General features: G+C 37.7%; 1 protein-coding gene across 1 annotated transcript in view; it reads right to left on the reverse strand.

Moving 5' to 3' along the window:
* Positions 1–27,538, reverse strand: part of tnfrsfa (tumor necrosis factor receptor superfamily, member a) — a 63,982-nt gene that overhangs the window by 6,711 nt on the left and 29,733 nt on the right. The window contains exons 2-9 of the mRNA XM_057818430.1: positions 20,771–20,957; positions 17,311–17,442; positions 10,968–11,079; positions 10,753–10,886; positions 9,477–9,575; positions 9,357–9,403; positions 4,234–4,521; positions 4,120–4,156 (exon numbers count right to left, since the gene is read on the reverse strand). Coding sequence (XP_057674413.1) covers positions 4,120–4,156; positions 4,234–4,521; positions 9,357–9,403; positions 9,477–9,575; positions 10,753–10,886; positions 10,968–11,079; positions 17,311–17,442; positions 20,771–20,957 — 1,036 coding nt within the window. The remainder of the gene's footprint in view (positions 1–4,119; positions 4,157–4,233; positions 4,522–9,356; positions 9,404–9,476; positions 9,576–10,752; positions 10,887–10,967; positions 11,080–17,310; positions 17,443–20,770; positions 20,958–27,538) is intronic.

Genomic DNA, 27,538 nt, shown 5'->3' on the forward strand with positions numbered 1-27,538 from the left:
ACACTGTCATGAGTAGGAGTGTGAACCTCTTGGCACCTCATGATATGATACGATATGCGATACAAAGCTCACAATAACGATGATCTGACGATATGGCGATACAACGATTATCGATACACTAGTCAGGAAATAATTCTAGGATATTCTACAAACAACTAATAAACAGAAATACAAGCTTCTGCTGTGAATTGGAACGAGTACATCACTAGTAGACGTCCAATCCATTTGAACTGGGAGGGTGGCAGCAAATGAACATTTGTTCATTCCCTGCCATCCCTCCCACTTCTCCCACAAAGCTGTGAGTGACGTCATCACTCGAAATTAATATCGCAGTATCTATAAAACAATAGAAGCACAAGCAACACTTTTTACAGCACAAACGAATGGCACCATTTCGGAGAGGTTAAGCTCATGATAAGATATCTAGAATGTTCGACAAAACAACTAATAAACAGAGGGGGAAAAAAACTATTTTCATCTTTCTGCTGTGAATTGGAAGGACTTAACCACTTTTAGATGTCCAATCTGTTTGAAATGGGAGGGAACGGGTTAGGCTGTCTACGGCTGTCAGTGGAAACCGATGCCAGAAAATGAGTTCATTTTAGTGCATTTCACGTCATTTCTTGTTGATTTTCGGTCACTTCCTTTTCCTTTTGGGGCATTTATGGGTCACTTCCTGTTGATTTTGGGTTACTGAAAAAAGAAGGGGATCAAGAATGCCCCAAAATGAATAGGAAGTGACTCAAAATCAACAGGAAGTAACCTGTAAATGCCCTAATATGAATGTGCACAAAAGACTGGCTGTGAATGCTCTGGTTTTAGTGCCACTGATGGCGCTAGACGTCTAATCCAGTCAAAATGGATTGGCCGTGTAGTGCTGTCAATTGCCACGTTTACATGGAGCCAAATATTCCAATTACAATCGGAATATTTGTTCAAACCGAATAAATGTGTTCCATATAAACACCTCATTCGGAATGAACAGGCCCAAACCGAATGGAATTTCATTCCGATTCACAGGGGTGGAATATTCCTTTTCCCAAACCGATTAGAAGTAAAATTATATCATGTAAACAGGGAAGCGGAATGGTGTCTGGTTGCGTTCTTTCTGCGCATGCTCCGTACTGACGTGGTGACGTCACTCGGTGACGTAAGTAACGTCACTTGCAACATGGCTTCCAAGCACACGCACAGCGCACCCACACAACTTTTTAAATGAACGGCGTATCATTCTGAAGTTTTGTTTCCACTCGAAAAGTTAAAACAGCAGCTGATCTGACGATCGATCTCCATGTTTTGCAACGTGACGCTTTGTTTTGATTAATCTGCGCATGTCAGACAGCAGTTGTCAAACGTCCTTTCGGAATAAAGGCAGTCACATGTAAACGCTGGATCGTAATAGATGAAGTGACATGTAAACAGCTGATGTGAAATTTCCATTCGGAAGGATTTGAATTGGTATGAATAAAAGTCAGCATGTAAACGTGGCTAATGGCAGATAATGAGTGCCCTATAATAAGTAAAACTATGTTTTTCATGATACATGGATTTTTGGGTGTTTTTCAGGACCCTCCCCATTTTTCTCCTTGATTTTCAGTTTGATTTTCTTTGCCTTTGAGTTATTTTTTTCTTATTTTTTGGCATCTTCCATGTTTTTAAAAGTTTTTTTCTTTTAAATCATGAGATTTTTCATGGTTTTTTTGTTGTTGTTTTTTTTTAGTCATCATTATAAATCAATTTTAAAAAAGAGAAAACATACCAAAACAACCAGAAATACACACTAATTATGCCCCTAAGTAACACCCTCCCCCCCATTAGTACTTAGCTCATTGCATGCACTTGATGGTGCTAGATGTTTAATTAATTTAAACCGGGAAGCTGGCTGTGAATGCTTCAGCACCCTTGACGGCACTGGACATCCAATTCTTTTTGACAGGGAGGGGCAAATGAACGTTCGCGATAAAAAGGTAAAAAAAATTAAAATAAAAAATCCCGTGGAAAAAAACGCAACACTGCAAAACACAAGAAACTAATTTTATTTGCCCCTCCCAGTCAAAATGGATTGGACGTGTAGTGCTGTCGATGAAAGATAATGAGTGCCCTATAATAAGTAAAACTATTTTTTTTGTGATACATTTTTGGGTGTTTTTCAGGATTGCAATCATCCCCCCCCCCCCCCCCCCCCCCCCATTTTTCCCCTTGATTTTCAGTTTGGCTAATTTTCTTTCCCTTTTAATTTTTTTTCTTTTTTTGGGGATTTTTCCATGTTTTTAAAAGTTTTTTTCCCTTTAAATTTTCTGAGATTTTTCATGTTTTTTTTTTTTTTTTTTTTTTTATAAAGAGAAAAAATACCAAACAACCAGAAATACACACTACCGTATTTTTCGGACTATAAATAGCAGTTTTTTTCATCCTTGGCTGCGGGTGCGACTTATACTCAGGAGCGACTTATGTGTGAAATTATTAACACATTATGATATCATTTCACATGTTATTTTGGTGTTTTGGAGTGACACTGATGGTTTGGTAAACTTGTTAGCATGTTCTTTATGCTATAGTTATCTGAATAACTTAATAGCTACTGTATGGCCACGTTCGCGTTCTGCCTTTGGCAATGTGTGTTCAACTGTATTATCGACTTTTTTATATTGAAATGCATGCTTTTAGTTTGTGGCGCTTTCACGCCCACGTCGGGGCGCACTCGCACTTGCTTACGCGAAGAAGAGCGCTCACACGCCAGAAGAAGACAGACAGCAACGCAATGTAGCGAGAGAGAGCGAGCGAGCGAGACACAGACACGGCTGCGGACCTACGTTCATTGTTAATGCTTGTAAAATATCTCTACAGAGGCAACGCCTGTGTGTATCATCTTTCCTGTTGTTGTTGTGTGTTTTTCACCCGCAATCGGACACTTAGAGCCAGTTGTGTGGTTGTTTGAACGATGTGTTAATGCTAGCGAACGCATGCTAACCGTTTGTGTCATTGCTGCAATGGCACCTAATTATCATTTATTTACGTTGATGCGAACCTGTTTGGTGTCGAGGACGAAATTGATTCCGCAAATTATACGGACGTCCAGCATCGTCATTTGGGAGTTTAGCTCGCTGTATAACCAGGACCGAGCCGTAGCGTCCTGGTGAGGACAGTATATTCGCATTTCGCTGTTCATGCATCATGTAAAATCATACTGTACACTTATTCAGCATGTTGTTTTTATATTAAATTGACTTTCAAGATGACTTATGTGTTCTATGTGTTGGACTTTATCAAGTAAATTTCCCCCAAAAATGCGACTTATACTCCGGTGCAACTTATGTTTTTTTCCTCTTCGTTGGGCATTTTATGGCTGGTGCGACTCATACTCAGGTGCGACTTATAGTGTGAAAAATACGGTAATTATGCCCCTAAGTAACACCCCCCCATTAGTACTTAACTCATTGCATGCACTTGATGGTGCTAGATGTTTAATTAATTTAAATCGGGAAGCTGGCTGCGAATTCTCACGCTTCAGCACCCTTGACGGTGCTAGACATCCAATTCTTTTGGACCGAGAGGGGCAAATGAACGTTAGCGATAAAAGGTAAAATAAAATAAAATAAAATAAAAAATCCAGTGGACAAAAACGCAACAGTGCAAAACACAAAAAACTGATTTCATTTGCCCCTCCCAGTCAAAATGGATTGGACGTATAGCACCATCAATGGCAGCCAATGACTTCAATGAGCGCCCTGTAATGAACAATTTGCCTCCTCCCAGTCAAAACGGAATGGAGTGCCGTCTTTGGCAGCCAGTGAGTTAAAAGACTGCAAAAACAGTAAATATGCTTAAACAAGTGGCAATTTCACAAGAATAAACTGCTATATCTTTGAAAAAGCTAACTAATTATGCAAAAAAATGTTTGAAGGAACTTTAAAAAAATTCAATTTTTTTCATGAATGCCTTTTTTGTTTAAAAGACACTAACGCAGCCTTACACAACTTTTGAACTAACTTGACCTGTTGTGCTGGGTTAAGTCTTAAATTAGCAGCCCTCTCTCTTCTATTTTGTTCTCTCCCAACCTGAGGGCACGGGTTAAAGACTTCTCTATAAACCCCCTTCAAGGAAGCCTCATTTTCTTACCGTGTAGTGGCAGCAGGCGGTGCTGCAGAGGATCCTCCTAAGGAGAGAAGAGAAGGCGTGATGTTTAAAAAACAAAACACGGGGAAAAAAAATCTTTTTCCAATTGACACGCACTATAGCACCGACGCTTATTCTGCAGGTCGCAGGGCTCTGCTGGGGGCTGTTCCCGGACGAGGCGGCGGTGGGCAGCGCCGAAAGGCTGGTCTGCGACGAACTGGTGGTGTTGGGCAAGCTGTCGCCGAGTCCGCGGTCTTCGTCCTCTGGCGTCGGCGACGCCTTGTTTTGGGTCACGCCCGCTTGCGTCTCCTGCAGCAGGGGACGCGACTCCGGCCGGGAGTCGTCGCCCTCCAGGCTGGCGTTACGGCTGTTCTGACACTCCTCTGCCGCGGGGGCGCTCTCATCCTGCAGAGAAAGGAAAATATAGGAATAATTCACTACGTGTTGACTTAAATTGTTTAATCGATACAATTTTTTTGGCTCTATATAATGTTTCGTAGGGGTGAGGCCAAATATCGAAATGTTGACATATCGTGATACCTTGCATCTAGGGGTGCACGATATCCATTTTTTGAAACTGATACAGATATCGATAACTTCCTTCTCCTCAAAGCCGATACCAATATCGATAACTGATAATAAATATATATTTTTTTTTAATGTATAACCTGAGTTTTTGAATACCTGGAGGTTAAAAAAAAAACAAAAAACAACTAGTGGTGGATTCAACAGATTTGCCTTTGATCTCACCAGATTTTTCATAATGACATGAAGAAAACAGTGCGTTTCACTTCTGCACTGCCCGACAGCCAGCTAAGAATGAATGCACTTCCATAAACCACAAGGCTTGGTCTTTTCTTGCTTTTATGGGAAGACACTCGTCTTAATATTGTGAAAGTACAACAGAAAAATACACATATTCAATACTCAATATACAACAAACTGCACAATACACTTATATACAGTACACAACTATTATATGTATAGCATAGCACACTAGCTTGAGCTACTAAAGCATTGGCTGGCTTCTATTACACAACAACTTATGAAGTTCTGTACATATGACCCTTCACCACAGAAGTAAACATATATTGCACATCCATATGTTGTAGTAAACATAAAATACTCTCCGAGGCGTAAACTAACAGAAAGCATTCACGATTGTAAATGCTACTGCTAGACACCGCAATGTGTAAGTGAATGAACCAAACTACTGCAACAAAAAAATAGCTGCAGCGAATTATTCTGACCAGCAGGTGGGAGCAATGCCCCGCAAATGGTCAACTGATTTCCCATACTAGTGTGTAAACTGTAAAGCCAGCACAGTACATATTATCGGTCCTATTAATAATGTTATTGGATTTATCGGGATGACGTCATAATTCCTATTATCGCACCGCTAATTATCGGACAAATAATGATCGTGCACCAGTATTTGTATCCCAAAAAGTTATTGATCAGCTCCGGGCAAGAATCGATATATCTTTTTAAAAAGGTGTCACGGCTTTAAAAAAAAAAAAAAAAAAAAAAAAAAAAAAAAAAAAAAAAAAGAATCAACAAGTTGCTACCAATATCTCCCACGAGAATAGTGTCTCTTTTAACTCAATGGCTGCCATTGACGGCGCTAGACGCCCAATCCATTTAAACTTGGAGGGTTGTTCATTCGAACCCAGAACATTTGCAGCAAGTCTTTCCAATTTTCGGGGCATTTATAGGTAACTTTCTCTTTATCTTAGGCCATTTACAAGTCACTTCCTGTTGGTTTGAGTCACTGCCTATTCATTCTCGGTTTGTTCCTGTTCAGTAACCCGAAATCAACAGGAAGTGACCCAGAAATGCCCCGAAATCAACAGGAAGTGACCCAGAAATGCTCCAAATCAACAGAAAGTTACTGAAAATCGACAGCAATGACCTGGAATGCCCTAAAATTTAACTCATTGGTTGGCACTGACCGCCCTAGACGTCCAATTAATTTGAACTGGAATGGTTCAAATGGACTGGACTTCTAGTAATAAACTCAATTCAATTCACAGCAGAAGGATGAGGAAAGAGCTCGTTTTTCTGCTTACTACTTTATTGGTATCTGTGCAACAATATTTACTTGTCACATCTTAAACAGAATGACATGTATATAATAATAATGAAAACAATAATCTGACAGTCTCTGAACGTTGAGGTAATACAAAACCAACCATACACCTAAATATGAACACAGCAACATATACTGAAATACTCAACGAAAAAACAAAGTTAAAAAAGTAAGTCCTATTTGTGTGATCAAAGTATTTTTGTGGAAATTTGCGACATTAAAAATTGTGTATTTTCGTGGACGACACAAGATTTAATTATTATTTTTTTCCAATTTTTGAGAATTTAAAAAAATATTCTGTAAAAAGATGTAATTTTTGGGGAGACATTAGAGAAAATCATTTACCAAGAGTGACTTTAAATATTTTTCAACGGTTGTTTCCTAACTAGCTTTGCCCTTCAGGTACCCTTTCACTTAGCTACCCCCATGTAAAGCTGACAGTAAGGAACAGCTGTTTTGATACCTTACACCAGGGTTTCGCAAATCTCACCCCTTCCCTAACATGCAGCACCCAACTCATATAGTATGTAATGTAATTACACATAAAACCTATGTATTTCTTTGTATTCACTTTGTGTTATGCATGTGGATAAAGCTAATTAATATGTATTCATGTACTTAAATACTAGAGACTCCAAGTCACCTGATTTTGAGAATCTGCCGATGCAGAGTCCCGATCTGGAACCTCAGGAATGTATTAAAGATTTGAACAAAGTTTACCCAAAATTATAGGCATACAAAAGTTTAAGTTTTTAGTACAGAAGAAGTTTTTTCACAAATCGTTTCATATATTTGTTGTAAATAAATAAAATTGGTCATCCCAATGTGATAAATTGAGCTATCTTGGTTGTATTTTTGCCTTTTTTCTGTTGCTGACATTTTCTTTGTTCTGCAAAGTAAACATAATAATATAACACATTGTGTATATACTAGTCCTTCTAAAAAAATGTGTGTATTGTGATAAAGTTCATTATTTTCTGTAATGTACTGATAAACATTAGACTTTCATATATTTTAGAGTCATTACACACAACTGAAGTAGTTCAAGCCTTTTATTGTTTTAATATTGATGATTTTGGCAAAAAGTCAAGAAAAAACAAAAATCCCTATCTCAAAAACTTATAAAAAACGCATATTTCATCCAACCAAAACAAAAAGTGTTTTTTTAAATAAAAAAAAGTCAACCTTCATTTAATTATATTAGCTATGCACTCATTACTTGGTTGGGAATCCTTTTGCAGAAATGACTGCTTCAATGCGGCATAGCATGCAGACAAACAGCCTGTGGCACTGCTGAAGTGTTATGGAGGCCCAGGATGCTTCGATAGCGGCCTTAAGCTCATCCGCAGTGTTGGGTCTGGTGTCTCTTAACTTCCTCTTCACAATATCCCACATATTCTCTATGGAGTTTGGGTCAGGAGAGTTGGCAGGCCAATTGAGCACAGTAATGCCATGGTCAGTAAACCATTTACCAGTGGTTTTGGCACTGTGAGCAGGTGCCAGGTTGTGCTGAAAAATGAAATCTTCATCTCCATAAAGTTTTCCGCAGATGGAAGCATGAAGTGCTCCAAAATCTCCTGATAGCTAGCTGCATTGACCCTGCCCTTGATAAAACACAGTAGACCAACACCAGCAGCTGACATGGGACCCCAGACCATCACATCAGACTGTGGGTACTTGACACTGGACTTCAGGCATTTTGGCATATCCTTCTCCCCAGTCTTCCTCCAAACTCTGGCAGCTTGATTTCCGAATGACATGAAAAATTTGCTTTCATCTGAAAAAGTACTTTGGACCACTGAGCAACAGTCCAGTGCTGCTTCTCTGTAGCCCAGGTCAGGCGCTTCTGCCGCTGTTTCAGGTTCAAAAGTGGCTTGACCTGGGGAATGCGGCACCTGTAGCCCATTTCCAGCACATGCCTGTGCACGGTGGCTCTGGATGTTTCTACTCCAGACTCAGTCCATCGTTTCTGCAGGTTCCCCAAGGTCTGGAATCGGCCCTTCTCCACAATCTTTTTTAGGGTGCAGTCACCTCTTCTGGTTGTGCAGCGTTTCCTGCCACACTTCTTCCTTCCCACAGAGGTGCCTTGATACAGCACTCTGGGAACAGCCTATTCACTCAGAAATTTCTTTCTGTGTCTTAGCCTCTTGCTTGAGGGTGTCAATTATGGCCTTCTGGACAGCAGTCAGGTCGGCAGTCTTGCCCATTATTGCGGTTTTGAGTAATGAACCAGGCTGGGAGTTTTTAAAAGCCTCAGAAATCTTGCGCATGGGTTTTGAGTTAATTCGTTGATTCAGATGATTAGGTTAGTAGCTTCTTTAGAGTACCTTTTCATGATATGCTAATTTTTGAGATAGGGATTTTTTGTTTTTTTCTTGACTTTTTTGCCAAAATCATCAATATCAAAGCAATAAAAGGCTTGAACTACTTCAGTTGTGTGTAATGAGTTTCAGAACTTGTGCAACACAACACAGCTGCTATCTGCCGTAGCCGACGCTAACAACAACAGAACATGAAAAGAGAAAGTAAAACTTCCAACTCTTCCGCACCTCTTTCACTCTCGCGTCAGTCACACGGTGCGTTCAGAAACAGCATGCAAAACACAACTGCCATAGTAGAACAAGATTTGTTTCATTATTAATATTCTTCCAATTTGTATTAATACTTAATTTGTTTTGCAATGTGTAGTTGCTATTTCTAGATGTACCTGAAGTATTTGTTAAGGATTTATCGTAGGTTTTTGGGGCTGTGGAATGAATTCATCAAATTACAATTTATTCTTACAGGAAAATCCTGCTCCACAAACGACCATTTCGATTTACAAACCAGGTCCTGGAACAAATTAAATTCGTATGTAGAGGTACCACCGTATCATTGAATATGGGCCCGTACAAGAAGCTTGAGTTCAACCCCCACTATGTTGCACAAGTAGTACTAATTTTATTTTATTTATTCATTTATATTTTGCAATATATTGATACTTCGGGATTATTTTGTTGCTTGTAGCCCTAATTCATTCACTGATAACTGCCAGCCCTCTCAGTCAAAATGGATTGAATGTCTATTGGTGTCAATGGCAGCGAATAAGTTAATACTTAAAGTATAAGCAAATACAGAAAGCACTTTTGGCTCAATTTGTTCCAAGACTTACTATTGGAATTTTGATGATTTCTCCGGTGTCACAGTGACTCTTTGCGCCTGTCAAAAAGCAGACATACATTATTGAAGTGCCGGCTCCACACAATCCAGACAGGCCGCGACGCCTACTCACACGTTCCGGTGAAGGAGCAGCGCTTGATGACGAACCACCACACGGCGAGCCCGGCGATTACGACGGCGAGGAGGCAGAAGCAGATCACAACCGGAACCACTGCAATACAAATATGGCCAGTTAGCAAAAGAAAATACGATGGCGTATTAGGGCCAAAGAAAGATTAAAGTCATACCATTAGCATGAGGAAAAAAAGTGGTATTATGAGAATGAGATTAAAGTCGTATTACAAGTATTCGTACGAGAATAAAGTTGTATACTTATTTACGGCTAATTTAGCCTAATTAGCTGCTCGTACTTTACGTAAATTAGCTTTCTTAGCTGGAAGCTACGATGAAGTTTTAGTATAAATCCTTCTATTAATTAAAATTCGATGTCGATGAGCAATAAGATAAATGATTTACCTATTTATGAAATATTCGTCTTTAACTACAAACTCATACGACTCACAACATTGTTCCAATTCACTATTACGTTAAAAATATTTAAGATTAGTATAAATCCTTCTGATTAATATTTGATGTAGATGATTCCAATTCACTATTACGTTATGTACGTAAAACTATGCACGTTAACTTGATTTAGCTGGGAGCTACAACAAAGTATTAATATAAATTCTTCTAATGATCACAATTTGATGTAGATGAGCCCAAAGATAAAGTATTTCCTACTTATGAAACAGATTCTTTAACTATGGACTCAAAAGATGCACAATATTGTTACAATTCACTATTACGCTATGTACGTAAAACTATGTAAGTTAGCTTACTTTAGCCGGGAGCTACAACGAAGTATTACTTTAAATTATTCTAATGATTACAGTTTGATGTAGATGAGCCAAAGGATAAAGGATTTACTTATTTATGAAACAGATTCTAAAATATAGGCTCACGAGATGTATAATATTGTTCCAATTCTCTATTATGCTAGTCACGTGAAACTACGTAGCTAGCATTAGCTTAGTTTATTTGGGCGCTACTACGATGTAGTATAAATCCTTCTATTGATTATAATTCGATGTAAACAAGCTAAAAGATTGTGAAACAGATTCTAAAACACAGCCTCATGAGATATTCCTAATATTGTTTATTTTTTTACTATGCAAAGTACCCAGCAACTAATTCAGCTACATTAGCCGTATGCAATAATACGATTTTAATCTCGTACTAATAGTATGATTTTAATTTCGTAGTTATATTTTTTCTTTCTTTCTTTGGGCCTAATACTGTATCGTAATACAATAAAGATGAGTGAAGAAAACGTGAGGCAGCGTTACCGATATCTGCCGGCGAGGCGGGGGTGGGCAGAATTCGGACAGGTGGCGACTGGGTGGGAGAGGGGTCGCGCTTTCGGCATACCGTGTTAGAAAAATGCGTGCATTTTTTTACTTCCTCCTCACCCGCTTTACACCTGAACAGACGATTAATCAACCAATCAATTAAATGAATAGCTCTGCTGAAATCGGTCGATTTATTAGATTTTGCGACTCACGTGGCGCAGCGCTTGCAAACCTCGCAGGCTTGATCTGGCAAGCAGAAGGTTCCGGGTCGGCATTGACACCGGGTGTCTGACGTGGTGGTGCAGGACGCAGTCTCCATCTCATCTGCGACCCGAAAACACGGTTGTTCAAAATTCAAGAGAACACATGGAGGTTTAAAGTACACCATATTAGGGCTGCAGCTATTGAATATTTTAGTAATCCAGTATTCGACTGAAAATTCTATTGATTAATCCAGTAATCGGATAAAACATTTTTTAGGTGAAGAGCAATTATAAATATACTCTGGCTGTCAAGCGATTACAATTTTTAATCAAGTTAATCACAGCTTAAAAATTAATTAATCGTAATTAACCGCAATTCAAACCATCTATAAAATATGCCATATTTTTCTGTAAATTATTGTTGGAATGGAAAGATAAGACAAGACAGATATATACATTCAACATACTGCACATAAGTACTGTATTTGTTTATTATAACAATAAATCAACAAGATGGCATTAAGATTAACATTCTGTTAAAGCGATCCATGGATAGAAAGACTTATTCTTAAAAGTTCTTAAAAGATAAATGTTAGTGCAAGTTATAGAAATTTTATATTAAAACCCCTCTTAAATTTTTCATTTTAATAAAATTTTCAATCAAAAAAATAAACTAGTAGCTCGCCATTGTTGATGTTAATAATTACACAATGCTCATGGTGCTTAAACCCATAAAATCAGTCGCACCCAAGCACCAGTAGAGGGTGACAAAACACCAAAAAACACAAGTAACAAGTGACTGACAAAGTGCTGTCATTTTAATCAGTTTGAGCGGGGCATGTGCGTTAATTGCGTCAAAGATTTTAACGTGATTAATTAAAAAAATTACCGCCCGTTAACGCGATAATTTTGACAGCCCTAAAATATACATGAGAAATCAAGACATTTCACCTAAGATTGAACCATTTTCAGACAATGTCTTTATTTTCGATGTACATTGTTGAAAACAGCCAACAATTGCATCTCAGATCTTATTAAAAAAAAAAAAAAAAAAAATCATATTTCTTACCAAAAAGTGTCATTACGCTGATAGGATTTAGAGTTTTTGCAGTGTTCAAAATAGGGCTGCAGCTATCGATTATTTTAGTAGTCGATGAATCGATGAATCGAAGTAATCGGATAAGGAACCTAAAAAATGAAAATACCTGAGCTGAGCCTCAAACGGTATAAAAATAAATAAATAAATAAATGAGAATCTATGTACAACAACAACAACAAAAAACAATTGGCTACCTTACATAGCAAAAGTCCGCTAGCTTAAATGCTATAAAACGCTAACGTTTTTTTTTACCATGCTTTTAACAAATGGTTCAAACACATATGCCCACAAAAACAATTAAATATACCTATAAACTAAAATAGAAATGTATTTAAAAAAAAACATTAGCTCAAACAAAAACTTAGCTTATGTTGGTCTTAACAGAAAGCAGCTGGATTCAGCCATGTGAAATGAGGCACGCTAGAGGGCAGTGTATCCACCCAAATCAATACAACTAAATGCAAAAGTTTTGAGACTTGATTGCACAAATTAATTATCGACAATTTAATAAATTAATCTTGATTTATCACATTTTCATCGCACAATTCTATTAACCTAAAAATATATTTTCAAACAACTTAAGATATTCGTGAACGAATTGATAAACAATCGCATTTAATCAGATTTCATATGGAAATTAGAAAATAAACAGAAAATATTCAAATTTCAAAATAAAAAAGTGTCACTGCAGGATCATTTTCATTCCACTAATGTATGGTGGTTAAAAAACAAAACAAAAACTATGATGAATAAATTGTTAAACAATGCAAGAACACACGCACAAAAATAACTATGGCTGACAATTTGGGGTATTTTTAGGAGGTAGAAACATCGTTATCACTGCAGTTAATTTATAAAAATAAACGACTTGAGTGAATGCGCACTATGGCCATTAAGAGCCAGCACAGAGAATCGCCTGAATTGTTACACTTGTGAATGAATGCTCTCTTGCTGTCTTTTTTCCGAGTTATTGATGGTTGATTTAACTTTTAAAACGAGCATACACTTGTGAATGTTGTTATATTTCTTGTCAATGAATCGATGCTAATTTTACTTAGCGCTTCAATGCCGTATACCATTGGAAATTAGCGTTAAGCTAGCGCGTGCGTGGGGAAAATGAAATATTTTAATTGAAATGAAAGTGCAATTTTGCTTGTTATGTGTGTTAATATTGCAGTTGACCTCAACTGAAGAGTAATAAACTTGTTTAGTGTCTGTTTTTTTGTTTTTTAAATGAACTTGCCGCCATCTTTAGCTGTCCGGCAGCATCGCTTGACCAGGAACTGTACAAACAGTGACGAAGGTAGTTTGAATTAAAAATTCAAAACTTTTTAAACGTGTTCCTTATGTAATTAATTAATTATACCTAACACGTTAAAGTCCCACCCTTCATTTTGTTTCAGCAGTATCGCAACAAACGTCATTATTTTTGCTCACTGTAAAAAAAATTCTTCCTTCAGTTAAACCTCTAAATACAATTGCACGCTTTGTCCTCCTTCAAAGATGTTTTCCCATGTAGGTGAAAAGAGGACGCAAGATCATTTGGGTGTGGAGACATTCTTAGTCACGGACAAAAAGGAACGATTATCCCCTAAGAGCGAGCTAGCGTAACACGACTCTCCTTTTCAAGAGGCACACAAAGAAACCACGCCCGGACCTGGTCAGGTAAGCCCCCCTCCTGGGACGCGCTCTCATTGAACGACGGCAACAAAACCACAAAAGACACGCCCTTTCTTGCCGAGTAACTTCATCACTCTGCATTGTCACTGCAGCTACTCACAAGGCACAAAAAAAAAAAAACACGGATCCACTTTCCCTAATGATACAGCTTGGTAAAAACAAGATTGACTCATGACTAAATGGCGAAAGAATATGCAAGCTTTTTTGTTCCATTATTTTTGGAGTCAGTCTAATTTTTGTGACGACTAGAATAGACTTTATTGTCTTTGTACAGAATACAACGAAATTTAAAACTTCGCCGTGCACCACATTAAACAAAAGCTAATATAACAACACACGTTGCAGTGTACACAGAATGGGAATAAAGTGAATAAGTAATGAATAGGTGACTGGCAGAGTAGTGATGTAGTAGTAATATAACAATGCCACAGTGCATACAGTGGGGCAAATAAGTATTTAGTCAACCACCAATTGTGCAAGTTCTCCGACTTGAAAAGATCAGAGAGGCCTGTAATTGTCAACATGGGCAAACCTCAACCATGAGAGACATAATTGGGGGGGTGGGGGGGGGGGGAGCAGAAAATCACATTGCTTGATTTTTAAAGAATTTATTTTCAAATTAGAATGGAAAATAAGTATTTGGTTACCTGCAAACAAGCAAGATTTCTGGCTGTCATAGAGGTCTAACTTCTTCTAACGAGGCTCCTTCTCGTTCCCTGTATTAATGGCACCTGTTTTAACTCATTATCGGTATAAAAGACACCTGTCCACAAACTCAGTCAGTCACACTCCAAACTCCACTATGGCCAAGACCAAAGAGCTGTCGAAGGACACCGGAGACAAAATTGTAGACCTGCACCAGGCTGGGAAGACTGATTCTGCAATAGGTAAAACGCTTGGTGTAAAGAAATCAACTGTGGGAGCAATTATTAGAAAATGGAAGACAAACAAGACCACTGATAATCTCCCTCGATCTGGGGCTCAATGCAAGATCTCACCCCGTGGCGTCAAAATGATAACAAGAACGGTGAGCAAAAATCCCAGAACCACACGGGGGGACCTAGTCAATGACCTACAGAGAGCTGGGACCACAGTAACAAAGGCTTCTATCAGTAACACAATGCGCCGCCAGGGACTCAAATCCTGCACTGCCAGACGTGTCCGCCTGCTGAAGAAAGTACCGGTACTACCGGTAGCTAGGATCGGGCAGACCGGAAGTCACTCGTGTAAAAATACCGTGGATCCGGTCGATTTTCAAACAAATATGCAATCGTAACCCACTTTTTGAGTCCATCAGATCTCTTGAGTGGTAGATCGGGGCACAGTTGACTTGTCTTTGTTGATTTATTGCTGTCTTCTCTGCTATAATAATAACCAACACGGCCCCGTGTTCAATACAAAACCCTCCTACCACAACAAAACAAGTAGGAACTAATATTCACATAGGAACTAGAGTTATCCAACATAAAATTTACAATATAAATAAATACTACATCACCTTTGTAAAATACAAACACATAATGAAATAAATAATAGCCCATTTAAATAAATTGAAATGAGCTAAAACACCTGTAATTAAATAATAAGAATAATACACAGATCCTGGTTACACAATTAAATTTATTAATTTCGGTGTGGCGCTTTATTTTGAGAAAATCCACCAATAAAATTTTTGAAAACCGTTTATAAGAAAAAAAAAAAATGATTCATTGAGGCATTTCATTTGTAAAAAACATGTTAAAATCTTTGTCACTGGGATTGCTTTTCTCTTTAGCACAGGACTTCTTTTTTCTTCTTTCTTTCAGATAGAAAGCTGACCAATACGCGGGGTCTGAAAGGCAAATTGTTGTTGGATTGTCTTTAAATACCCACTACTTTTTGAGCAGAATTCTGGCTTTGTATAGACCCTACTCACATGACGTCACAACCACGCCTCCGCGCCATATTGTCCGTCTACTCGTCGTTTTGACGCATTACCGCTACGTAAATTCCCCCTATTATGGCGTGTTTTTCTGCTCGTTAACATTAATAATCAAAATGGTGAAGGCGTGTGTGGCGGTTGGTTGCAATAACAGAGAAGATAGACGGAGAGACTTGAAGTTCTACCGTATTCCGAGAGACCCGGAGAGGAGAGCGAGATGGACTGCTGCAATTCGACGAGAAAACTGGGCTCCAAGCGATTACCACGGATTATGTAGTAGTCATTTTATATCTGGTAAGATGCATTTAATATATATTTAGAGGGTTTTGGGCTGACAACCACAATTAAGATCATTGCGAGGCTAATCGCCGACAACTTACAGTTTCAAATTCAAGATGCTTATTTCTTCCACCATATTACATTTTGAATAATGTTTAGCTGGTACCAAGTGAAAGAAGCTGGCCTCGTCTACGGATCATCAGTTAAACAGGTATGTCCAAACCTTTTGCAAAAGGGGCCAGATTTGGTGTGGTAAAAATGCGGGGGGCTACCTTGGCTGATTTACATAGAACAATATATTTAAACAAATGTTACCAAGCCCTTCTGTGTGTCACATTTGCTTTATTATTTTTTTAAATTCATAATTTCAACAGTCTCGTCTTTGTGGCGTTCTTTTTCGACACTCAGGCTCTTGCGAAATACTGCTGCTGTGAAATTAAACTAGCTTCCAGTTGCTATAATTTCTTGCTGCGTATCTTCCCTGTAATGTTGTCGTACATGTCAGCGTGTCTTGTTATTATCGCGTCACATCGACCTCTTTGAAAACATCGACTGTCTCTTTGCAAATGAGGCAGACACAGTTGTTGCGTGTTTTGTTGAAGAAATTGTCCAATATCCACCTATCCTTGAAGCGTCGGCCATCGCAGTCAACTTTTTTATTTTTTTGATTGTCGCCATTTTAGAAATCACACGGGGTAATGTTGCTTAGAGTGCTGCTCTTAATGTTTTTCAAAGTTTCGTGAGAATAGGCCGAGTTTCTGTGGAAAAGATAGTTGTAGATATCAGGGTAGCAGAAGTCAGGCAGAGAGGGCGAAGACAGCGGGTCGAAAAATATCGATTTAGGCATCAAATATGGATCTGGCGAATGGATATCCTGAAGCTTTTCCACATAATGCCTTTTATGCAACGGATCAAATGAGTTTACAGCGTCTGAAAGCACTGGGGCTTCCATGAATTGCTCTATAAACTGAACGACTAATTGAAACCATTGAGAATAGGGCTAAACAGAGACGGACAATATGGCGGCCGGATACAGCGACACGTCATTCTGTGACGTCGGTGAGTAGGGTCTATAGGCTAATGTTCCTATTGTTGAAAGCACAAAGGTGTGTAATAAACAACTAGCACATTTATATTTTGCATTTTGTTTTATTACCGAAAATGAACCGAACCGTGACCTCAAAACCGAGGTACGTACCGAACCGAGATTTTTGTGTACCGTTACACCCCTACTGATCGGTACTCTGTATTGGCAGATCCTCAAACTCTGCCGAATTGGATTCGAACTCGGGTGCAAAAATATGTGGTTGGGACAACCCTAATATTTTTTATCCAATACTATATTGTGTAGTTTATATTCACAGTGTTTTTACCTTTTCGACAGTGCGTGCAGTGCAGACATCGGTCCATGCCATTGGAATGTTCTGTGTACGTAAGTCCGTGCTCGCAGGGAGCGCACACTCCTTGCTGGTGATCACGATCACACTCCTTCTGCACGTATGTCCCTAGTGACGACAATAAAACAAAAAATGACAATATGTGTAAGCAGGATCTCTATTGAGTTTTGATATTATACAAACTAGAGCATACAGGGAGTAATTTGTTACACTGAGCCTGTCCAAACTTATAAATGCAATTTTTTATTTTCCCTCAAGTATTTTGAATTGTTTATTATTGTTTTACAGGAGATTTTTTTTTTTTTTATCTACCGTATTTTCCGGACTATAAGGCACAGTATCAATGAGCGAATGTATTTTCACGTATAAGTTGCACCTGATTATAAGGTTTATTAGTGCGTCAGTGTACTGCATTTGTAATTTGTTTTGTATATTCTAACAAGTAAGGATTGTTTTAGTTATGAATTCATTTTTTAAAAATTTATTTATGTGTTTGATGAATAATAAATGTGTGCCTGAAACACTAAAATACAGTTAAGCCTCAACAAAATAGGTTAAAAAAACATTAAGCACAAACACCATTAATACATAAGGCGCACTGTCAATTTTGGGGGGAAAATGATTTTAGGTGGCCCACATAGTCTAAAAAATATAATATTAGTTTGAAATACGCTAAGACTGTTATGTCTTAATGGACAAAAAGATAAAATGACAGGACTAGGAACATTACTAATGTTTTTATTTTTCTTCTATCTTCAGATCAATTATTTTGTCTGTTTTTTTGATAAAATATTTTTAATTTACTGGTCCTGCATTTGTCCTAAAATAGTTAGTATTTTCCCCCATAATTCCCTTTGTTGTCTTGTGTTTTGTAATGTTTACAAATTTTATCAATGACTAAATTTTCATGTGTAAGGCACATCTGACTATAAGCCTAACCCACCAATATTTTCAAGAAAACTGTGTTTGTTTATATACTCTATTTGCCCCAGCTGCCCTTATTTTATTATGGGATATTTACTCCCCAAAAAAATACTGCTCATTCGCCTGTAAAATTTCAGAAATAAGCCACGGGGGGAAAAGAAGAGCAGTTTATTATCCAAAAATGATGGGATGTGAAAAAGTATTTTGGGATTTTCATTTTTAAAAATACATAATTTTCCATATTTTTGCATTTTTTCCCAATATTTGTGTATTTTGTTTGTCATTTTGTCTTTTCTACTTTTAAAAATAGATTTCATTATTTCTTCTAAACCCCATGCAGATTTAAATGTTTTCATTTTCACGTAATATTAGTTTATTTCCAATTTTCTGCTGTGTTGTGCACTGTGCAATTTGTTTGATCTTTTTCTTGAAAAATGAAAAATCGCTGTTTTACAGCATTTGCAATTGATGCGAAAATAAATCTATTACTGTCACCACATGCATGAGGAAAAGAGAAGTGCACTTGAGTGTAAAGTTTACGGTTAGCGGCTTAGCGAACGTACTTCCACTCAACATTTCAAAATAAAAGCACGTCATGTTCAACATGTAAATTCAATTCAATTCAATTTTATTTTTATAGCCCTAAATCACATATTCAACACCAAGATTAACTTTAAAATAGGGTTGTTCCGATCATGTTTTTTTGCTCCCGATCCGATCCCGATCGTTTTAGTTTGAGTATCTGCCGATCCCGATATTTCCCGATCTTGATTGCTTTTTTTGCTCCCGATTCAATTCCAATCATTCCCGATAATTTTTCGCGATCATATACATTTTGGCAATGCATTAAGAAAAAAATGAATAAAACTCGGACGAATATATACATTCAACATACAGTACATAAGTACTGTATTTGTTTATTATGACAATAAATCCTCAAGATGGCATTACTGTGATACAATGATACTGTGGCCATGCCCAAATCATGATGGTTGGATGTAACACGCCTTTAGCAACCATGATTGTGCATAGTGCTACCAATTGATATATCTTCTCTGCGTTGGGAAATAACATAGGGTGTTAAGAAAAAGATCAATTGCTACTTTGCTTCCCACGATGTTTCTAATCGTATGGAGAGGGATTGTAAGGCTTTAGCCGATTAAAAAAAGGCTCCTAAGGCTGCCAAAATTCACTCTACTCATTAAACGAAACGCTGCCTTTTAGCTCTCTATATAGGTAAAATGGCGCCATTACAGATTGTGTGCGACAATTTTAACGCGATCCTTTTTTTAAAAAATTAATTACCGCCGTTATCGGGATAAATTTGATAAGTCTAAACTAAAGACTCTGGATGAGTGTAACATATTATGTCTGTAACGTTAAATACAATTAGAGAATGATTTAATTAATATATATATATATATATATATATATATATATATATATATGTATATATTAAAAAAAGGCATGTCCGATATTTTTTGGCCGATTCCAATACTTTGAAAATGACGTGATCGGACCCGATCGATCGGCATCAACATCTCTACTTTAAAATGACACTTATTATGAAAAATGTGATTGGCAATGATTAATTTCGCAAATTTGTGCACTATGCAGCAAAAGATGGCAGTCACTTTGGAGCAGTAAGCATTTTTTGATGGGATTGGCATTGGGTTTTTCACCTATTTCATATTCTGCATTTGGCTAGCCTTTAAATGACTTGTGTCTGTGTTTTAAAAAAATTTTTTAAAATTATTTTATTGATTATTTTTTAATATAATTTGCGTTTTATTTAAGAATAACATTTTATTGCATTTAAAAGAGTGATTTATTAGGTTGCATTGTCACTACATTCGTGGTTGGTTGGTAAAAAAAAAAAAAAAAAAAAAAAAGACAATAATAACGCATATCGGCAGTAATTTATGAGACAATATATCGCCCACTAAAATTTGTTATTGCAACAGGCCTAATTACCATCATGGGTAATAATATGTTTTTATACATTAATCAATTACCTTTTTTTTTTTTTTTTTTAACTATAAGTCGCACCAGCCAAGAAGTAACATATAAGTCCTTTTTTTGGATATTTCACAACTTGCAGCTTGTAATCTGCAGAATATGATTTTCTTTTCGGTGCCATTTTGTTCAGCCCTTCTCAGTTGTTTTTAATGAGTTACCGCCAATGTTGAAACAGAGGCCTTGAGCGCCCTCTTGCGGTTAAGTGTTAAAGTAACATGTGAAATGATAAAATAATGGGTTAATAATTTCACACATCGCACCGCCGGCCAAACTTTTTGCAAAAAACTGCGACTTATAGTCCAAAAAATATGGTGGATATTTTACTGTAGATAAAATATTATTAAACCCAAACTTTCATCATAGCTTTGGTAAATGTCCTTCATTACCCAAATGCATAACTTTTATGAGAATGAAATCTAATATTAACATCTAATATTTAAAATATCATCATGTTGGGCTTATTTTCCCAAAGCCGAGTACAAAACAGACATACCGGCCTGGCAATTGAGGCAACAGAGACCCTGGTAGTGATACTGGTGGTTCTCCACGCAGGTCCTGTGACGGCGCAGGGTTATGTTTCGGAAGTCGTCGTCTGCCACGGCGGACCATTGGGCCGCAGGGGGCTGCTCGTCCGCTCGGCTGGGCAAACTCGCGAGGAGGAGGAGCGTCACCAGCGGCACCTGAGGGGTGAACAGACAAAAAAAAAAAAAACAAGCCTTTGCTTTATTGAGGCGGAATGCAGTTGCACAGTTGAGCTCTTTCAGCAGAGTCACATCAAAGACACAGAAGATTCTTCATGAGTCGCCTTCTGTCCGTAATCTGCACGTTGATTCAGAACATCTGACCTGAACATCTGCCGTGGGAACGCAATTAAAGCGTCAGTACCCCCACCACGTGTGATACGCTTAATCCTGATGATAGACCAGCACACTTTGTCCATCAAGTCATGTTTTCTTTAGAGCTTATAGGACTGGTCAACAGTCAATCGATTGCGGGGCACAAATAGATGAGTTTTCACACTGCCGTTCACATAGAGGGAAAAAGTTAGCATACATGTTTCCCCAGAGAAAACCCATAGAAGAAGACCAGAGGTCCCCGAATGGGAACAGAATAAACACAGCGGCCATTAAATATGCACAACTTAACCAGATAATTATGTAAGAGAATCAATCACAAAGAAAACAGTCACAAACCTTTTTTTTTTGCGGTGTGCTTTTGGCCATAACAGATGCTAGCATTTTAAAAATATCAAGTCCGTCTTTCCAAATGTCGGTGTTGAACAGAACTACATTGTTTTGAATCATTTTCGGTTCAAAGCTAATATAAATGGTGTGAAAGCATTTGTGTGGTGTTAGCCATGTTTTGTTTTTCTTGCTTGAACTGCTAGCAATGACGCGCGTCCCAAAACATTCTTTTTACCTTACGATTAGCCATTTGGTAGGTTATTTTTTTAGCCTGAACGCTTTACACATATAATATTCCCATTTTTTTCTTTGATCGCTTCTTCTGGCGCACTGTACAACGCACGCACTTTGGACCGATTTTCATCGTTCAAACCTTTAAAGAATCCAAAAATTCACTTTTTCTGTTACAGTTGCAACCAAACAAAGCTCCATTCATTTCCAATGACAAAAAAAAAACATTAAAACGTTTCCAGTCCAATTTTTTAAAATCTGATGCACCCAATCAACACATCAAAATCTTTCAGGAAATCCACCCAAAAATGACGAAAACCATTCCCATTTATTTCTAATAGCCTCATTTGTTTCCAGTGACAAAAAATACATGATATCTACAGGAAGAGACCTAGAAATGCCTTGAAATCAATGACTAAAAACACCAAAAACAATCACGAAAAAAAGTAAATAAAAAAAAAAAAACATTGAAAGCGCATGATATAAGTTTTTAAAAATTCAAGCAAAACTGCGCAAACTGGGAGGGGGGGCTTAAATCACGATAAACTGCAAAAAAACAAAAACACCGGAAGCATAAAAAAAATCTTGCAAAAATTTAAAACCATAGAAAACTTGAGTATTTATAGGGCCCTCATTGGCTGCCATTTACGGCACTATATGTCGAATCTTGACGGGGGGGGGGTGTATAATGAGCGAACGTCCCTCCCCCCCAACACTAGCATCTAGCGCAGTCAATGAGTTAAAGTGTTTAAAAAATATATATATGAAAAAAAAAAAGATCATTCAGGCATAAAAGGGTTAGTCATTATATTAACTAACCAGGTATAATTTTTCGTAACTATTAGTCCAACCAATAACATACCGCACGAATGCTATTTTTAGACCGTGAATGTTGCATCGTAAAGCGGAAGTGGGACATTATAGAGGCGCCCTCGCATACTAGTTCTGCTAGTTTTCTCAGGTAATCTTTCAAAAACGAACATGCCAATCAAGCAATGCTGTTATGGAACTTGTAGAAAATAATTCTAGACATTACGACATATGAAGGATTTTTTCTTCTTACGTTTCCCGAAACCAAAAACTCGGGGGAAAAAATGGGAAGAATGGATCAACTTGCGCGGACGTTTAACGCGGCGCAAGTTGCTAAGTGGCTAAGGTCAAGCCATTCACATTTCATGTGCAGAAAACATTTTGTTGAGTTGGCATGGTCCTTCAGAGGACAAAGAGGTAAGCCATTTTTTATATTTTCTTAGCATGGCGTTTTGCCGTGCTGCTTCTGTCTGACAATAAATGACCTGAAAAGAATTTAAATGGTATCCGACTGCCGTTACATTTTCTGTTGTAAAAAAAGAACTTTAGTAAGGGGGGAGTGTAAATAAATTATAGAATTAAGATTTGTTGTTAATGAAAAAATTAAAAGTGTTCGTCGGCTGTCAACGAGTAGCATTTGCGATCGCTAAATTGCCCAAAAGAACGGCCAGAGACGTACGAAAACCAGAGGATATAATATATAAGATAGACAGGGCATATGGTGGTAAAGGACAGATTGTTGAAACAGGAGAATGTCATTGTTAGCGGCATAAGAAAAAGGTGTTGATAAAAAAAAGCTAAGGCTAAGCTTAGGTCGGCTCGTTTCTTTTTTCCGTCTTTTTCACCCCTCGACACTCAAGTCATCTCTTTAACTGAACATTTGTATGTTCTTCCACATCTTTACCAGTGAATTTGGCACCAGGGACATCATTTTGGACAGAATTGGTAGGTTTAGCTCTGTAAACATCTCCTTCGTACATATTTCCATTCATTTACTATTGGGGACAAACTGGAGCTTGTCCACCACTTAGCAACAGTAGCTAACATATTATATATTATTGATATTAATGATTAATTAATTAATGATTAATGATGAATATTAATGAGCGGAAGTGACATGTAGCGTGCGGTACGCCATTACTTACTAATCGATTTTTTTTGTGTGTTAAACTACTTGTATGCCATTGATGGAAATAGATGACCAGTTCATTGAATGCTCATCTTTGCGTGCCATTGACTGCGCTGGATATCCAACATTCGTTCATAAGCCCCTCCCAGTCAACATGGAAGTGACCCAAGAATGCCCCAAAATCAATAGGAGGTGACCAAAAAAAATTACAGAAAATGACAGCAAAGCCCACTTAATATTTCTTAGGAATTGCCTGCCTCTTCCAGTTTCTTAAACTCTTGATTGGAACTACGATGTAGGCAAACGGCGGTGTCCGACGCGATACCACAACTATTCATCGGGTGTATAATGGTCGACTTGTGTAGGTGGGCTCCCAAGAAGAATACTGGGCCGTGCCGCTTTAGCGTGGCCCCCCGGGCGCTGCCGCTTTTCTTCGCACGCTTTTCACCACGTCAATGTGAGAAGGGCCCATTCACGGGCCAACAACACTCTTCAGTGTCTCGACTTCAAATGACCCACATTCTTCCAACGCGGACGCTTTGAAAGAGGCGACATGCGACACCGACGCAATGCGACACCGCCGAGATGAAGTAGAGGCTGCATTGGAGGCTTTTGTCTCGTACGCCGACGCTACACTAAAATCCTATAGTTCAACCTAAAACCTTTAATAGCTTTTTCATAAGCAAACAGGACAACTGCCTCATCATTCAAGTTTTCAATGACTTAAACTACACACTAAAAACATTTGACTAAACTTGTGTAGATTTTTCAAAGCAAAACCGAGCTTCCCACCAAAAAAGTAAATTTGATAATTAAATTAAATCAAATAATTAAATTAAAATAATTAGGGCTGCAGCCATCGATTATTTTAGTAGTCGATTAATCGATTAACTATTTAGTTCGAATAATCGAGTAATCAGATAAGGACCATAAAAAATTAAAATACTTGAGCTAAGCTTGAGTTGGTTAACTTACATAGCAAAAGTCCGCTAGCTTAAATGCTATAAAATGCTAACTTTTTTTTTTTTACAATGCTCTTTACGAATGGTTCAGACACATATTCCCACAAAAAATGGCTAAATATACCAATAAACTAAATTACGAAAACAAAAACTTAGCTTATGTTGGTCTTAACAGGGAGTAGATGGATTAAGCCATGTGAAATGAGGTAGACTAGAGGGCCGTGTATCCACCCAAATCAATAAAACTAAATGCAAACACTTTGAAAACAAACCATTACAACGCCACTTTAATTAAACGAATACTCGAAGCAGCCAAATTTAATTCGAATCTTTTTTTCTAATCGAATAATCGAGTTAATCGATTAATCGTTGCAGCACTAAAAATAATACAATTATAAGGTGAAGCTTGCAAATTTTGACGTCTCAATTTTAAAGCCAACCTGCACCGATACTCGTATCGGTTACCAGTGGAGGCCTGCGAAATTTCCAATTCTTAATTATTCTCGATTCGGCTGTGGAAAATTCGAGAACGATTCACAAACATCCAAATTCCTGTTATTGAATTATACCAGGTAAAGCGGAACTAAAACACAGTCAGCGCGGTCTTTGGGACGCAATGAGAAACGGACTGAGAATAAATATCATGTTTAACTCATGCCGCTAGATAAAAAACACAATACCGTATTGTCCCGAATATAAGACTGTGTTTTTAACATTGAAATTTGACTGAAAAAGAGGGGGTCGTCTTATAATCGCGGTCTAGACATTATACCCATTCGCGACACTAGATAGCGCCAGATATCATTGAAGCGATGTTCTGTCATGACAGATCTCAGCTACTCTCAAGTTTGACCAGTTTGCATTATTTTATTGCAATGTTTTTCCTTATTCAGATGTGTTTCAAGACTACAGTTAGTTTGACTTCACTTTGATGGTTAATGCAGTTATTGCAATTTTGTTGTTTTATCACAATAGATTGGTTTATTCACATTTTAAAAACCAGAAGCCATTCATTTACGAATGTGATTGCAATTTAGTTTACATGTTTAAATGTTCAGATATTAAGATTTGAATGAGGCAAAATAGCATGCTTTTTCTCTCAAATATATCGTTATAATCATTTGTTTCGGATGTACTGTAGTTATTTTCTAATTTGGTGTTCAAAAGTCTTTTTTTCAAACTTGAGTCTTGAAAAAGAGGGGGTCGTCTTATAATCAGGGCCGTCTTATATTCGGGCCAACACGGTAATACCTGACTGCGGCCGACAGCTGCTACAAACAACGCCCAGTTGCTAGTTGCTACAAACATACGGCCACATACGGCTACGGTAGATATCACATATATGTAGAACTACATGCGAAATGACAGACGGCGGCGTTAAAACATGTACAGACAACTAGATGCGAAATGACAGACTTGCCGTCGTTAGTAAACAGCTGCCCTGTTAAAGCAGTAGACTTCTCTAGAAGGCTCTGTTGTAGCGAACCTAATTAACTTTTTATCTAAAATACTCCTAAATCGGCAAAATCTTGACTTGAATCGATCTTTAAATGATGAAACAGTTTTAAAACTTTGACATGTAGACAGAAGGGAAATTATGGAATAATGAGAAACATTTTAACAACTTTACCGGTTGATTCACAATATTAATTGAATGTAGTTTGAAGCGGCTGATACAGAAGGGGGACTTGAGTATTTTATTTACTGTTTTTAACTGTTAACTTGATACTGACATATTAGTGTGAGAGGATTTTTGAACAATTTTAGGAACTAATGTAGATAACATTAAAAGAGGGGGGGGGGCTTACTAGAACGTGATGAAAATGCGCAATGTGTGTCATTTTATGTGTAACCTTTCAGTGTCTGGTAATGTCACTCATGCAACGTGCTGCGCCCCCGAGCAGTGTGTCCTCTGTAGTCTCCAAGCTTGTACACACGGTAAGATTTGTTATATAATCTTGGCCAGAGAGAACATGCAATGTTGCTTTTGCCTTTAAAAGTCTGTGCTGAGTGATCATCACACACTAAATGTAACTCATAGCATTACGCTAATGCTAATGGCAAGCGTACTCTTAATCCTGGGTTGGGTAAACTATTCCACAAAGGGACGCAGTGGGTGCAAGTTTTCGTTGCATCCGATCAATTTCGTCTGTTTTGGTTTGTCTTCTTTTTCCTGTAATGTCGGTTGTTGTTTTTGGTGCATTACCTTTACTGCTCCCTGAAGTGGAGGAGGACCAATTAACACGTCTTAACAGTCCGACTGCTTGCACCGCACCGTGATACCGGTACCGTGATGGTACGGGACGAATGCAGATACTAGAGCTGGGAATCTTTGGGCACCTAACGATTCGATTACGATTACGATTCAGAGGCTCCGATTCGATTATAAAACGATTATTGATGCACCCCTCCTTTTTTTTTTTTTTTTTTTTTTTTTTAAATTTGTTTTGTACATTAGTTCCAAAATTGTTCAAAAATCCTCTCAGGCTAAACCAAACTACTATTTCAATATCAAGTTAACATATAGAAGTAAACAAATATACAAAAATAACAGTAAATAAAAAAACTCCAGTCCCCATTCTATATCAGTAGCTTTAAACTACTTTCAATTAATTTAATGTTGTGAATCAACCGTTAAAGTTGTTAAAATTGCTCCTGTTATTCCATAATTTCTCTTTTGTCTACTTTCAACATGTAAAAGTTGTAAAACTATTTTAAAGATACTGTAGATTCAAGTCAATATTTTACCGATTTTGGAGTATTTTAGATAAAAAGTTAATTAGGTTCACTTGGAAGGTTCGCAACAACAGCCTTGCAGGGAAGTGTACTGCTTTAAGATGGCGGCCGTTACCAGTGTTGTTAATAACGGCGTTACAATATAACGGCGTTACTAACGGCGTTATTTTTTTCAGTAGTGGGTAATCTGATTAATTACTTTTCTCATC

The sequence above is a fragment of the Corythoichthys intestinalis genome, chromosome 17, assembly GCF_030265065.1.
Source record: "Corythoichthys intestinalis isolate RoL2023-P3 chromosome 17, ASM3026506v1, whole genome shotgun sequence".
NCBI lineage: Eukaryota > Metazoa > Chordata > Actinopteri > Syngnathiformes > Syngnathidae > Corythoichthys > Corythoichthys intestinalis.